This window comes from Zonotrichia leucophrys, chromosome 8 (genome assembly GCF_028769735.1).
Source record: "Zonotrichia leucophrys gambelii isolate GWCS_2022_RI chromosome 8, RI_Zleu_2.0, whole genome shotgun sequence".
NCBI lineage: Eukaryota > Metazoa > Chordata > Aves > Passeriformes > Passerellidae > Zonotrichia > Zonotrichia leucophrys.
The window spans coordinates 365,382-379,757 of record NC_088178.1 but is presented as its reverse complement, the minus strand read 5'-3'; the positions used below and the strand labels follow the sequence as shown (position 1 = coordinate 379,757).

At 43.1% G+C, this 14,376-nt stretch overlaps 1 protein-coding gene across 2 annotated transcripts in view; it reads right to left on the bottom strand.

Moving 5' to 3' along the window:
- Positions 1-14,376, bottom strand: part of ATF6 (activating transcription factor 6) — a 71,279-nt gene that overhangs the window by 13,668 nt on the left and 43,235 nt on the right. For both annotated transcript variants that reach the window (XM_064719283.1, XM_064719282.1), the window contains exon 15: positions 3,551-3,635. In XM_064719283.1, the coding sequence (XP_064575353.1) occupies positions 3,551-3,635 (85 nt within the window). The remainder of the gene's footprint in view (positions 1-3,550; positions 3,636-14,376) is intronic.

Sequence of the window (14,376 nt, the reverse complement as noted above, 5' to 3'; positions counted from 1 at the left end):
CACACACAAAGCTTGTGCTCAGAGTGGCTCAGCTACACTCTTCTCCATAGGTTACTTGGATCCAAGGATCCATGTTGCAACACGCTGCAGTTAAATAAATAGAGGGCTAATGGCAGATGGTTTCACTTAAACTTCAAGAAAGGCACCGCCTATATGTCAATTTGGAATTGGTGTAATGAGCCAACAACATTCTGAATTAAAATAAAAGCAAATTTAGGAATGAAACCTACTGGAGACTTAACTGGTCTCAAGTGCATAGTTAGATTTCTAAAATAATAGCTGCAATCCAGCATAACAAACATGACTTGCTTGAAAACAAAAGCCTGAGTTTAACTGTAGATTGCAGTTCGTTTTCATTCCCATGAGAAACTGCAAGATATTTCTTCTTGGAGTAACTTCTCAGGAAGGCACACCAAAACCACAGAGAGTGGGCCTAGGACTCCCCAGTTGTGCCTTTTTCCTTCCAGGTTTACCAGTGCTGAGGCCCTGAGGTACCATCAGGCAGATTTTCTGTGAGCACTGCATGTGGTCCCTGGGCAGAGGCAGGTCAGAACAGGGCATGGCTGGCTGCAGGGGCCAAGGGCAGAGCTGCACCAGGGGACAGCAGCCAGCAGGGACAGGGCACAAGGGCAAAGCACTGCTAGAGCATCTGGGGAGGCAGAAAAGGAAGAACTGCCAGCAAGCACTGACTGTGAACTGAGGGATGGCCTAGCAAGCTTGGAAAGGGGCTATGACCAGGGAGGAAGAAGGAAAAGGGAGTAGGAGGCAGAGGATTACCATGTAACAACCATGTAATGGTTGTATATACCATGTATAACAAGTTCCTGTACTTAAAAAAAATTAAACTTAGACATATTTAACATATCTTAACATACTAAACATACTTAAATAGGCAAATATGTTTCTATGCACCTGGACAGTGAGGATCTGGTTCTATCCTAATGCTCTCTGAGGGACATGGGAGATTCAGGCTGACTGTGAGAAGGAGCACATGGCATATTACAAGTTAATGGCTATTTTTACTCTTTTCCAGCATAGAACAACTGAGTACTTGAAAGCAAGTTTTTATCTGGAAAATTAATAACATACTGCTATTGCCTTGTACAAGATCTCCTTTTTAACTTCGATCTTACTGACTGCACACACGTGCATGTGCACATCAATTACAAGATTGTCTCTTGACATTTGTCACTACCTCACAGCACAAGGACTGCCACCTTCCTCCCAGAAAAACTCTTCAGGCTGTAACCTTGACTCTGCTTTGTACACTTGTGAAAACTGCCAGATTAGTCTTGCAGAGCCATGGAGGACAGCAGTGGACAACTCATTCCACTCTGTACTCATTGTCCATACCTGTTCTCTGTCCCTGCAGCCAGTGGTGGGAATGGCTCAAGCCAGCTAGTGGGCCTCAGAAGGCACCAGAACAATCTAAGTGTAACCAGAAAAGGATGACTGTCCAAGTAGTTCAAAGGGTTGGTTCTCAACTGCCCTGTCAAGTATTTCATCTTTGGAAACAGTGTCATGGGTAAACTTCAGTACACAATGCAAGTGATCACAAGCAAGTGATGAAGTTCTGAAAAAACTTCAAAACAAAGAGCCCTTCATTTGTATTCCTGTCAGCTCCTCTGGCAGGGTTGTGGCAGTAAAAAAGAAGGGCAAGGAAGTGGCAGTAGAAAAGGTTTCCCTTCTTGCACAGAGATCTGGCCGAGGCACAAGGAAACAGGGGACAAGTTTTTACAATGAAAGTTTTGCCAATTTCTCCAAAGGAGACTCGTCCTTTTCCAGCAGCCAACTCTCTGCAGGTGCACAGAGAATTAAGGTGGGCTTAAAAGAACAGCAGACAGCTGGGAGGAAAGCCCTGCTGTCAGCTAACTCCCAGATGCTTGTGCAGATGAACTCCAGTCCCCACAGAGGCAGAAAAGGGTGGAGAAGCAATTTTCTCAAAGGACAGAAATGGGTTTTTCTCCGGACAGAACATTTTAGGGAATCATTTCCTATGGTTATCAATAGTCAATCTGAAAATCAAGCCAAGTTACCTACTGGCTCTTGATTGTAACTTTTTTCCCCAACACCTGGCTGGGTGTCACAGAGGAATCCATGTTTGATGCTGTTGTTTGCTTAATGCTATTCTTGTGTCTCATCTGTTTCGACATCTCTGCCCAAATCCCTGGACATTTTTTTTTATTTCCTGGATTATGCTGATGTTCCAAAGAAAAAATCCCGAAGAACTGATGAAAATATAATTTCACAATGTTTCATTATTTATGGATAAGATTTGTCACTGGATTCTGATGGGTATTTTCCAAATTATATTTACTCCAGCAAATGAAAAGTTATTTAAAGTAAAAACAGGACTCGGTAAAATGTTAAGAAGAAATAATTTGTAATTTAGAAATAGTGTTTGTACTTCAGTGATAAAGTGCCCACTTGCATGTGGGCAGGTCAGCCAGAAAAGGATTTTTGTAACAGACATAAAAAGGGAGTTTCAGGCAGATAAATGCCAAAAATAATTTTGATACATCTAATAAAAGTTCCCCTAGGATAGCTGTACAGATTATCACACTCGGCTGTACTGCATGGGAAAGTGCAATTATTAAAATGCTAAAAGCCTGAACTGATTCTTTTTTTCTTAGTTTATGGAAATTCGCATCAGCAGATAATGTTTTCAGCATGCTGGGATTTAACAATAACATTTGGGCTTATGATTCACATGTACTGTAAAAGACAGATGTTTTAAAAAAGCATTATGTGCACAGTTGTTCAGAAAGTAAAGTTTACACTGCTGCAGGGTTCTCAATGCCTTTGATGAGTGTGGCAGTGACCCTGTGTCCAAAGCATGTCCCACCCTGGCAATTCCTCACCATCTGAATTCATGATATATTTGTGCAGGTCATGTCTGTCTCTCATGTGGGACTGAAATGCCGACCCAGAACATTTCTGTGCACTAATAAGCCCGTGCCCCAGTGCAAAGCTGTTTTCTCTGCTGTCCTGCAGCACCGTAACATGATGATTATTAATCCTGACCAGGCAGTGCTGAGAGGTCCCACTCACACTGAGTGTTGTATAACAGCGTGGTAAACAGCTGAGGAGGGCCAGGGAAGGCAGTCAGCATCCTAATAAACCAGCAAGGCCAAGGAATTTGCCCTGCTAGGCAAGCGTAGGAGGAACCCAAACGAGGAGATGAGGACAGTCTCCATGGGCTCCGTGAGCCACCGAGTTAGAGTTTAAATCCCATTCATGTAACCCTTAATCAGCTGGGTACAAATCACCAGGACTGGATGGCACCCTCCCCGTCCTGGAAGGAGCCACAATGCACAACTGGGGGCCAAGTCCCCAGCTCTCCTCAAAGTCAGGGTGACCAGCATGGGAGATCTGCCAGTGCTCAGCTCCAGCGGGGACCCTGGCAGCCAAACCCCAGCAATGATCAGTTTGACTTCTCTTGCAAAGCTGTAATGACAGACATTTGGCCTAAGTTTGCTTTTCATGTATGAGTCAGTCACATCTCTTTGAAACTGTTCTCTTATCGTTCTCCTACTTCTTTTGCACTTACCATTGATGTTTACAGCTGGCAGCACTATAGACATCTTTGGTCTCCTGGTCTTGTTATGTGTGGTGGCTGGCAGTAGCAGGTGGTCCTGGAAAACAGCAGAAAAGATGTGTTAAATCTACTCTCAAAGCAGAGAGCTGGGAAAATGCCTTTCCTTTCTCTCTTACTGGCATTCCACACTGTACTGTTTACAACAGCTCAGAAAATTCATATTGTTGAGGGAGTCTTCCAAAAGTCACAGCAATTGCTCATGCTGTGTAACCAAGAAGAAATCCCTGTTGCATGCAGCAAATATGAAAAGGCCTTGATCATGTGGAAAGAGATGCAAACTACTATTAAGCCCTCATTCAACAGAGTGCTTATGTATATGATTAAAGCAATTTAACTTGACTTCAATGATATTTAAACATATGTTTAAGGACCTTGCTGAATTGAAGCTTTTACTTGCACAGCTGTTTACTTTCTATGTAAGTCCTCTTGCTCTGTGAAGCTCCACACCACATGCCTTGTGCAGCAGGCCTGCACTGCTCAGAGCTGGACTGGGGTGTGAAACACGAGCTCGGCTGACAACGCCTCCCAGTGAAGCTGGATGGCGTTAGGTGTCAAATATGTCAAGACATTCTGTAGATACACTGCAGAAATATCACTTTCTTTCTCTTTTTTTCCCATCAAAAATTTCCCTCCCCCAAAACACTAAATGACTGACCATGAGAAGAAAACATTACTTAAATAAATGTCTGCAAACATCATCTTGGTGACCAAAATTATAAAACCACTCTGGTATAATTCTCAGATCACGTATGTAATTCCCATTTCACTTTTGAACCGCTTAAGATTAAGAAAACATTCACTAAGACAATGAACCTTACATAAAAACTCTTCTTGAAATCCAATGTTCCCAAAGGAACAGGCCTAAGTTAAGATGTCCATTAAATTACATTTTGTAACAATGCCCTTGCCACAATTTGATGACTATTTTTAGCAGACCTTAAAAAATGCTTATACAGTTTGATTTTTTCCTTTTTCAATGCTTCTGAGAGTCCATCTCTACCTACGAAACCACAAGTACTGCACTGATGATCACCTGAGAGTCATTACAAGTAGCAACTGCTTTTTGCTAACCTATCTGAAGACTGGTGCATTAATCTATGCTGCCTTATAATGGCACCTTTATTTACTGTATGTCTAAATTGTATTAAGAGCTACCACAAGGATTTCACAGTGTTTTAGAGTTGCTGCACAACCTCCCAGTGATTCAACAGCAACTCTGGAGAAAACAGGCAAATGGAAAGATCTAAACCCAGACTGCCACCAGGAGCTAATGTGCAAGATGCACCCATTGTCTGGAAGCTGCCCATCTACAAAGAGACATTTTATAAATCTGGAATTGGTGAAATCTATCCATCTCTTGAATCATCTTTATATTTCATATGCATTTTGCATCGGTGCAAACTTGCAAAGTTACCTAACTACCCTCATTCTTCACTGAAGTCAAAGGGTATGCTGTAGAATATCAGATATTCTGACCACAGTTAGCCACCCCAGCATTCTCAAGCCCAGAAGTCTTCAAGCAGTCCAAACCTTTTATTTGAAAGCAAAACAAAATTAATTCTATGCCACAGAAATGAGTGTATAGATTAGTGATTTGGAAGATATCAGACATTTAGAAGCACTGTTTGAATGCATTTATAAAATGTCATGTGCCATTCTGAAGGATGCTGAATTGCATCCCAGAAGGGGTTGTCACACTCATCCCTAATTTTAAACAGTAGACAAAAAACCCCCCAAAACAAACCTAAATTAAAATATTGTTTGTGATATTAACACATGGTATAAAACTGAAAATGAATAAAAGCAAAATTTGCAAGTCAGCATCTGGCTCAGGAGCATGAGTGTCAACCAGAGGCAGAACAAATCAGAACTATTACCCAACAACAGATGGCTTTGGCTTGGAGCAGGAGCTGCACTCAGACGACAGTTTAAACAGACTAAGCAGACCTGAGACTGCTGGCAGAATGACTGGAAAAATATCAGCCTGGAAAGAATATTTCAAATGAGATCCTTGCTTCAGCATTCTCATTTTTCTTTTGATCATCTCTGCAGTTCTGTGATACTGAAGCCAGATGAGATGGACAGATAGATATAGACACAGATACTAAAAACCCAGCCACGAACACGTTACCTTAATTCAGTTAAGTCTCAACAACACATGGGCCTGCAATAAGGATTCTGGGGTTTCTTGTGTATCAGATCAGTGTTATCAGGGCTCCAGCAGGGATAAGGCTTTAGAGCCTCATGTATCTCTAACCCTACAGCCAAATGGCAATGGAAATCCTGTCCCACTGTGCTAGAATATTCCAAAAATACTGGTGCTCCTGCAGCTTCAGCCTCAGTCTATGATATGTGGTTTGGTACCCAAAGTCCCTCCTACCTAGATGCATGAAAATATGGAGACGTTTTAGCTTTCATTTTCTTTTTTTTTGTTAAAAAATTGGTTTTAACTCTCATAGTTTTAAGGATGTAAACAAAACATCACCTGTATACCATGAAGCTTCATTTAACAGAGGAAGAAATGCTAGGCATGGGTTTTTTGATCTAATTTTTTTTCTTAAACTACCATCACCTCCAATCTGGACTCTTGGCTTTTAAATTAACAGAACTGGCAATAGTGCTTGTTTTGGCTTTTGCAATGCAGATCCCATCAGCCACAGCAGCTCCCAGGGAGCAGTCCTGCACGTCCTCCATTCCTGCCTCATTGTGAGACACAAGCACACAGGAATTAACCCTCGCAGTATGCCCACGGCAGAGGAGAATGTTCCAGGGACTGTCTGGAGGAGTGGGGCAGGCATTTCAGGGAAGCTCACGTGACACAGGACACAAAGGAGAGGATTTCCAGCCCCGCAAGGCGCTGCACTCTCAGCATGAGCTGTCCTTCCTCCTGTCCCAGGGGTTTCTCTCTGTCAAATCAATTCCCCTAGATTTTTCTTACCTTCTTAGCTGTTGTGCTTAGGTATGGATAAGTATTTTTCAAAAGGCTTTTCTGAGGCCTTAATTAAGGACTCTTGATTGAGATGTGCTTTGTTAGAGCACATTCAGCACACCTGCCTGTGTGAACACTGCTGGCCATGCTGCTGCCGAGGCTCGGGCCCCTCGGAGGGCTTGCAGCATGTGCCCTGCAAAGCACAGATGTGATCCATGTGGGAGCCAGGGCTCCAGCAACACAGCCCCCGCCCCACTTCCCACAAAGACTTGGTCAACATGTCCCAGCGAGCCCTGCTCTTCATTAAGAGCTCCATCTCTGACAAACCTTTTGCAAAAACAAGTGACATTTGTTGCTTGACAGCAATAAAAGCTCAGAGGAGACTGGATTAAAATACCAAAGGAGAACTTTAATGTGCTATTCTGGTAATTTGCCTTGATGGGGAGATTTGATCTTTACCATGGCCTTGGAGAGCTGCTCTGTGCTAGAATGTTGCAACAAAGGCAGTGGCCAGAGCAGAGGGGCAGCAGGAGCCAGGCGTGCCAAAGGGCACTCTGTCACTCCATCCAGCAGCTTCCCAAGGCCTCTTACAGCAAACAAACACTGGAGCTGGACATTTTTTCATCTCCATTTATGACTAAGAATTCTCCCAGGGAATTGTGTGCCTTGACCTCTTCCAGCCTGAATCTTCCTGCTGTGGTTCCACATTACAGCCGCTGCCGACCCAGGCTGAGCTGATGCCTCAGGTTTGAGCTTTTATATTTTTCATATTCTGTGCTGCTTTAGTGTGTAGTTCTGAGCTTCCTCTCTTCACAGAGTAGCTAGACAAAACAATTCCTTCCCTAGCTTGGGAGCAAGGAGAACCACCCAAATCTCAGGCCCAAGAGCACAAACAACATGGACTGAAGAGAGAAAAACAAGAAGGAGGGGACTGCTAACCCTAAAGCTGGAATTGGACAATTAACTGCAAGATGCAAATGGGGCAGAACTGATCTAAGTGAGAGACCTCATGACTGTTTGTGCATTTAGTGACCATTTTGGTTCATCTTGGGTGCAGCCCTGGCTGGGCTCTTGTGCTGCCCAAGGTGGATCCATTGAGGCCTAATAAATCCCTGCTTTATTCTTTAAGTCTGCCAGCCTCTGTTCTAGCTCAGCCTTCCAAGGCATCAGAGGAGCTCTCCACATCCCACGGAGGGGCTGTTTTTCTTTAATGGCACAACTTTTGGCAGTTTTCAACACCTCCTGACAGTTTAAAACCTTATCTGCTCACTATCTAACCCCACCTAATGAGTGACAGAAAACAAGCGCTTTTTTGATTATACCAAAATTGTGCATCAAATCCATGCACTGTCTTTTGGCCCTATTTTTTCTGAACATCTTCAGAGATTTTGAGTCTGACATGACACTGGACCCTCTTTACAGGTATGCTTTTGACAGTACAAAGAATGTGCAACAAAAATATGCTCTCCCAGGCCCAATACTGCATGCCACTTCAGAGACTGATTCATAGTACCAATACTCCAAGGAGCTAGACTTCTTAAACCCCTGGGTTGGCAGAGCCCCTGAGCCAGCTTTTTTCCCCACAAACTACAGATTTGACACTTCTTTAAAATTTCAGGATCATTGTTTCCAGCTTTTTGCTGTTACCAGAGACGTGATGTGTCTGTCCTGTTCTCCCACACAGTCACTGCCTGGCCCTGAGCAGCATCCCAGCCCTTGGGACACAACTCCTGGGCAAGAAACAGTACCTGAGAGCTTCATTCTCAGGAATGCAGGATGTCAGCAGCTCTCTGAACACAAAAGGAGGCTTCCCCAGGGAAGAGAACTCACCAATGTGCACTCAGAGCCAAGAGGCTCATCCTCATCTACCCCAGCAGCTCCCAACAGTGCAAAGCACAGAGCAGGATGTAAATGGGAGTCAGGCCTTGGCATTTCTGGTTTCCTCCTGCATTTCAAAAGGGACATGTATGAAAGTTTACAAATTTGTAGAGGAAATGGCTGTATATTTTCATTGTTGATTCATTTGGGAGACGGCAACCATCCAGTGCCCTGAGGTTACACCAGGCTGGATGCAGCACTGGTCCATCTGAAAATGCCAGAAGTTCCTGAAACACTGTCTTCACCATCAGGGGATGTTAAACTGGGCAGAAATGCAGAGGGGAAGGTGGCTCAGGAAACATTTCTGACCCTTATATCTGAAAAGCATAGGGATGTTTTTGAGAATAGAAAAGAAAGCAAAAAAAAAAAAAAAAAAAAAGAGAGGAAGCCAATTAAAACCTCTGCACAAACTGTGACTCATAGCCCCCACTCTAGCTCATCATACCGTAATTTAGTAAAGCTGGCTTGTTTTTAAAGTTGATCTGTTGAGTTTTTTTGTTTGGTTGGTTTCTGAGGTTTTTTTTAAAGGTAGACCTTAGAAATCCAAGGAGATTTACTTACCTCATCATGAATCCTTACAGGGAATCCATGACATGAAGAGTATGGGAGCAGGTGAAAAATGGGATAATGACTGCAAGGAACCCACAGAAACTCCACAATAAAATTTCACAAGGTATCAGCCTCTCTGCAGCAGCTCTTGGCAGCACATCCTGAGAGCAGCTTTACCATTTTGAGTTTAACAATGCCATTTAACTTAATTTGAAGTTGTACCAGTTCTACCTATGTTAACCTTGATGTTAGCCAGCACACTAACACTGTTTGAGTTTGCAGCACATTTAAAGAAGAGAGTTTGTAATTGAGAATTCAACCCCTAACCATAGCATCTAACTACTTTTCTACGTTTTAAGGGATGGGGAGAAGATTGTCCCAGAACAAGAAAGCTCCAAAAAGTAGTAGGAATAGAGATTGTTTTTCTGCTTTTTATTTTTGCCAGAATTGTTCCTTTTCACCCCAGTGCTGTTTCAATCCCTGTATTTCTGTGCACAGGTGGTTTTTACAGCCTATTCTTTGCACACAGTGATGGAATGAAGTGATGAGATATGATTTTTAATTTAAGTGTTTTACCAGAAATAGCTCAATCCCACAGTCAATAAAATGCCCTCTAGTGTAAGATTACACCTTTCTGCCATTCCCAGACAAATTTTCATAAATAAAACCTAACTGCACTTTGGAACAACTTCTAGTCACTGTCCTGGCAGAAGAAGGAGCTGTTACTCAGTTTAGCTCCCACATGAGAGACCTTTTAATGAAGAAGTCTTTAGTGCCTTTTATTGTAAATTCTGCTACTGCCAGATGTGATATGGGCTGGACTCCAAAAGCAAACTACCTGGAAAGCACCTCACTGTGAGTCAGAGGGCCTTGTGAAAATCCCAGAGACCTCAGAGGAATGGAGGATTCACTCTGTCACAGCTTCCTTGGCAGGAGTTTCCCCCTCCATCCAAAGGCAGCACTGCTGCTTGCCCGCGAGTGGGGCTCAGCTTTGGAGAGTCTTCTCTGTGTAAAGGAGAACCAGTAGCAAAGCATCTCTCCTGGATGGAGAGATCATTTTTGACTTGCAAGACATCCCAAAAAGAAGCACAACATACCATCATTCTTGCCCTGTGAATAGGAAATGCCCCAGGAAACCATAGTTTGCAGAAGCTTGAATGGAGCACACGAGTGCCAGTCCAATTACAAGGGAGAATGAGGTGAAGGAACACCATTTGGACTTTATTTCTCTGATAAATGTGTTTTTCCCTGTAGTTTTGTCCTTTTTGATTTGAATAAGAAGGGAAAAGGCCGTGTTACCATGGAGGGCACAGGACAGAGACTGGACAGAAATCCTGCCAATTAAACTTGCCTGCAGAAATGCTCTGCAGGGCCAAAAGTAAAGAACAATGCATGCATTTGCTATGATGTAATTTTGGTTTGGCAGCAGATTAAAAAAAAATTCCTAAATGCAAAGTAAGAGGATGTGAGGGACAGAATTCTATGTCTAAGTGAACAGTTTAGATTAAAATCATATAAGAAGGTTCTAAAGCATTCTTGAAAATGCTTTGGTAATTTCTGTGTGTGTTATTTGTGGAAATTATCTGCATTTCAAAAGAAACTGGAAAAGGTATGACTTCTGTGCCTCAGAGAAGGAAAAGGAATCCCAGCTTGTACTGGTGGGAAAGTTTCTCCATTATGTTTGATAAGGATCAGGTTTTCTTCTAAAGGCTCTCTCAGTCTAACCAGCATCATAAAATTACAAATGTTTGCTTCAAATTATCTGAAAATTATGTTTCTCTGCCATTTTCTGTCCTTTCCAGAGGCTACAGAAGCACAGAAATGCAGTTCATCTGTAACTCCCAACTGAGTCTGTCAACTGTCTTTGCAGATTTTATAAACTTGTAAGACCCAAAAGGAATTAATTGTTTTATTAATATTATCCATAAAAAGAAATACTCCTCCTTCTATAATTCACTGCAGCAGAGCTCTGATTTTGCACAGCATCTGCAGGCTGTTAGTTTTGCAACTGCAATCTGTAATTGCAAAAACATGTAATTTAGATAGGGCATGTGAATCCAGCCCAGTAAAACCAAAAAGGATATAGCCCAGATTCCCTGCTTCTCTCACAAAACACTAACTGAAACTTTCTATACTTGTCAGCATGACCTCAGGTCTTCTACAGAAGACAAATCCTGGATTCCCAGAATTGCTGCTCTGCTGGAGACTGCCCCAAAAAGCACCCAGAACCCCACCTGCAGAGGAGAATGCTGCTATCAGCAAACATGGCTTTTCTGCAGTTCTGCCTTTTGCAGCCCAGGCACACAGCAGAGGCAGCCAGTGCACACAGCCAGTGCAGCTCCACGGGCACGCTCCTTACAGGGGAGTGGGATCTCTCCACATCCCATTCCCATGAAACAGAAGCTGCATGGCTAAAGAGAAATTGATGCCAGGCTTTCTCCAAATGCTGGCTCAACCTAACACTGCAGTTCCAAATCCATTTGCTAATACAGCTGTCCCCTGCTTTCCCTTCCAGCTGACTTCAAAGGACACTGAAGTACTAGAACACTTTGATCTCACTTTGTGGTGAGATCATCCTGAGAGCTCTTCAGAGCCCACTTGACAATGCCACAGCCTACTCACTGTCAGCAACAGCCTTCTTCCACACAGGAGGCTGGACCAGAGTGCTCTTCTAAGCAGCATTTCCAGCATCCATAAGGACTTGGGCTCAAATTTTCAAGTCTGTCAAGACCATACTTCTACCTTGCCTTTTCGCTGACTTGCTCACCTCTCATGGAAAGACTGTGTGAGAAAGATGTTGATAGCAAGCAGGGTTACAAAGCTATCAAAGACAGCAATCAGGGTTAAATACACATGAGAAACACTCAGGAATAGCTACACAAGCTCAGGAAAGGTCACATAGCCTGTGACTGAACGCTCTTCTGGCAGAACAATTTCATTTCAAGGCAGGAGAAAGGATGCTTTCTTACAGTGCAAAAATGCCCACACATGCAGGCAGCTGGGGATTCAAAAGAACTTTAAAATCCTAATCAGAAACAACTGCTAAGTAAAGTCAAGACTTCAATTATTTTTAAAATCAAGGCAATTAATTTGATCACAGTGTGTTCAGTCCTACAACACATATGGCACAAGAGCCAGCCCTAATCTGAAATTACTGTCTTCTTGCCTTCTGCAGCACCAGAAAGAATTCAAACCTCCCATTCAAGCTCCACACTAATGCAAGACAGCTGCAAGCCAAGAAGTAGAGCACTTGCAGTTGTCAATGCAGCAGACTGGGCATCTCAGACAGCTCAGCTAAGGGAGCTGGGACAGTAAGAATTTGGACACAAGATGCAGGATTCAATCTGAAGGGCAATTTTAATTAAGTGGATCCAAGCATGTTCCCATGCAAAGGAAAATGTTATATATATTACTGGTGTATAGGTGAATATACATTTAAAGCTTCAAGTAAAAATACTACTAGACTGCAAAACTTCATTTTACAGAAGCTGTTAATTATTCTAAAAAGTGTGCACTATAGGCACATTTGGCACAACAGGACCCAACTGTTCATGAGCCCAAAATCTGAGCACACATAGACTCATTCTTGAGTTGAACACCTGGGATTCACCTTAAAATATGTTTTACTGCCTGCAGAGAGAACATCCATGTCCTTTGCAGTCAGGATACCAGGTACTGGATTCAGATCTGGTTTGAGGGAATAAAATGACAACTGCAGCTTACATCTCACAGTCATTGTGACTTTCTCCCTTTCCTGATCCATCCACTGATCTGTGAGTGTTGTCAACTTGCTGAAAATATATTCACTGGGAGGGGTAAACAAACAAATTGAAAGCAAGGCTAATGACAAGAGAGAATAAATTAAGTCTAAATTAAACTCAGTCTCAATTAAACACAGACCCACTGTGAGCCAAACTCAGGGTGCTCCTCTCTCCTCTCCCTGCTGGGCCAGCCCCAGCTTGCTGCTGCTTGCCCTCGAGTGCCTGTCCTGGTTTCAACTAGGAGAGACTTATTTTCCTCCTTAGCAGCTGGCACAGTGGCTGTTTTGAATTCATGTTGATAACACACCAATTTTTTGGCTGTTGCTGAGAGTTTACCTCAAACCAAGGACTTCTGGCTCTGGCATGCTCTGCCAGTGAGCAGGTGCACTGCTGGGAGCCTGGACAGCTGACCCAAACTGGACAAGGCATATCCCACACCACACAGTGCTGTGTGCACTACACAAACTGGGGAAAACTGGCCAGGATTGCTTCTTGGGACAGGCTGAGCATCAGGCAGCAGGTGGTGAGCAACTATACTGTGCATCATTTGCTCCTCTCCTCTCTCTCCTTTTCATTACAGTTGTTACCACTTTTATAATAATATTTATTTTATTTTAATTATTAAACTGGTTTTATTTTACAAGGTGTACATTTTTTTTTCTCCAATTCTCCTCCCCACTGGTGGGGAGAGAGGGTATGAACAAGTGGCTGCCTGGTTCTTATTTACTGGATGGGGTTAAGCCATGTTACTGCCCAAGAGCACACAGTGGCAGCTTGATTCACATCTGCAGCCAGAGAGATGCTGCTTCTGAGAGCACAGCACAGCAGATGTACAGGAAATTAGCAACAAATCTTTCCTAATTGTGGAAGTTGCATCAATTACACAGAAATACATCAGAGGACTGGAAAGTCTGGGTTAGAAGTGTTTGCTGTCCCTCAAATTCTTGGAAAAAGCAACTAACCACGAGCTAAGTTTCTGGGGATCTCCTCCTCCCCCCACCCTTTAGCCTCATATGCTCAGGGTACCTGAATCTCTCTCTAAACCTCTATGAAGTTAACTCCAATGAGATGGAGCAAGCAAGAAATGATGTTTTAGGTCACCATGATGATGGTCACAGGCAGAAAGCTGTTTTATAAACAGAGGCAGTACTTTTACTAAACTGCCTTTGACCTGGTTTAAGAATACAGATCTCATTTGCATTGCCAGTACCTGCTGGGTAAAGCAGCTTTGAAAGCACCTTTCTATGGAACCTGAAGAGTTGGCTCCTCTGATTTCACTGCTGAAAGCAGTTTCTCCTTCCTTGCAAATCATGCCAAAGCTGAATAAAAGAATACCTTTTAATAAATATAATCATCCACAATGCAAATGCCACTGCCAAGCCCCAAGAACAGAGCAACATGGGACATAAGGAAAGAAACACAAAGAAAACACAGAAATAAACACTCCTCTCAGCCACTAGTCAGTTGCATTTTTGCCATGGCTGGGGCTCCAAAGCCAAGCTGCCTTCTGTTTCCCTCACACTGCTGGTGCACAGACAGCATGGTTTGAATATCAGGATGCAGTGGGCTGAATCCAAATGCAATGGCAGCATTTTGAGCTGTGCAATGTGTATTACATTACAGCTGCTTGTTGGAAAGATGTTTCTCATTCTGCAGATCCC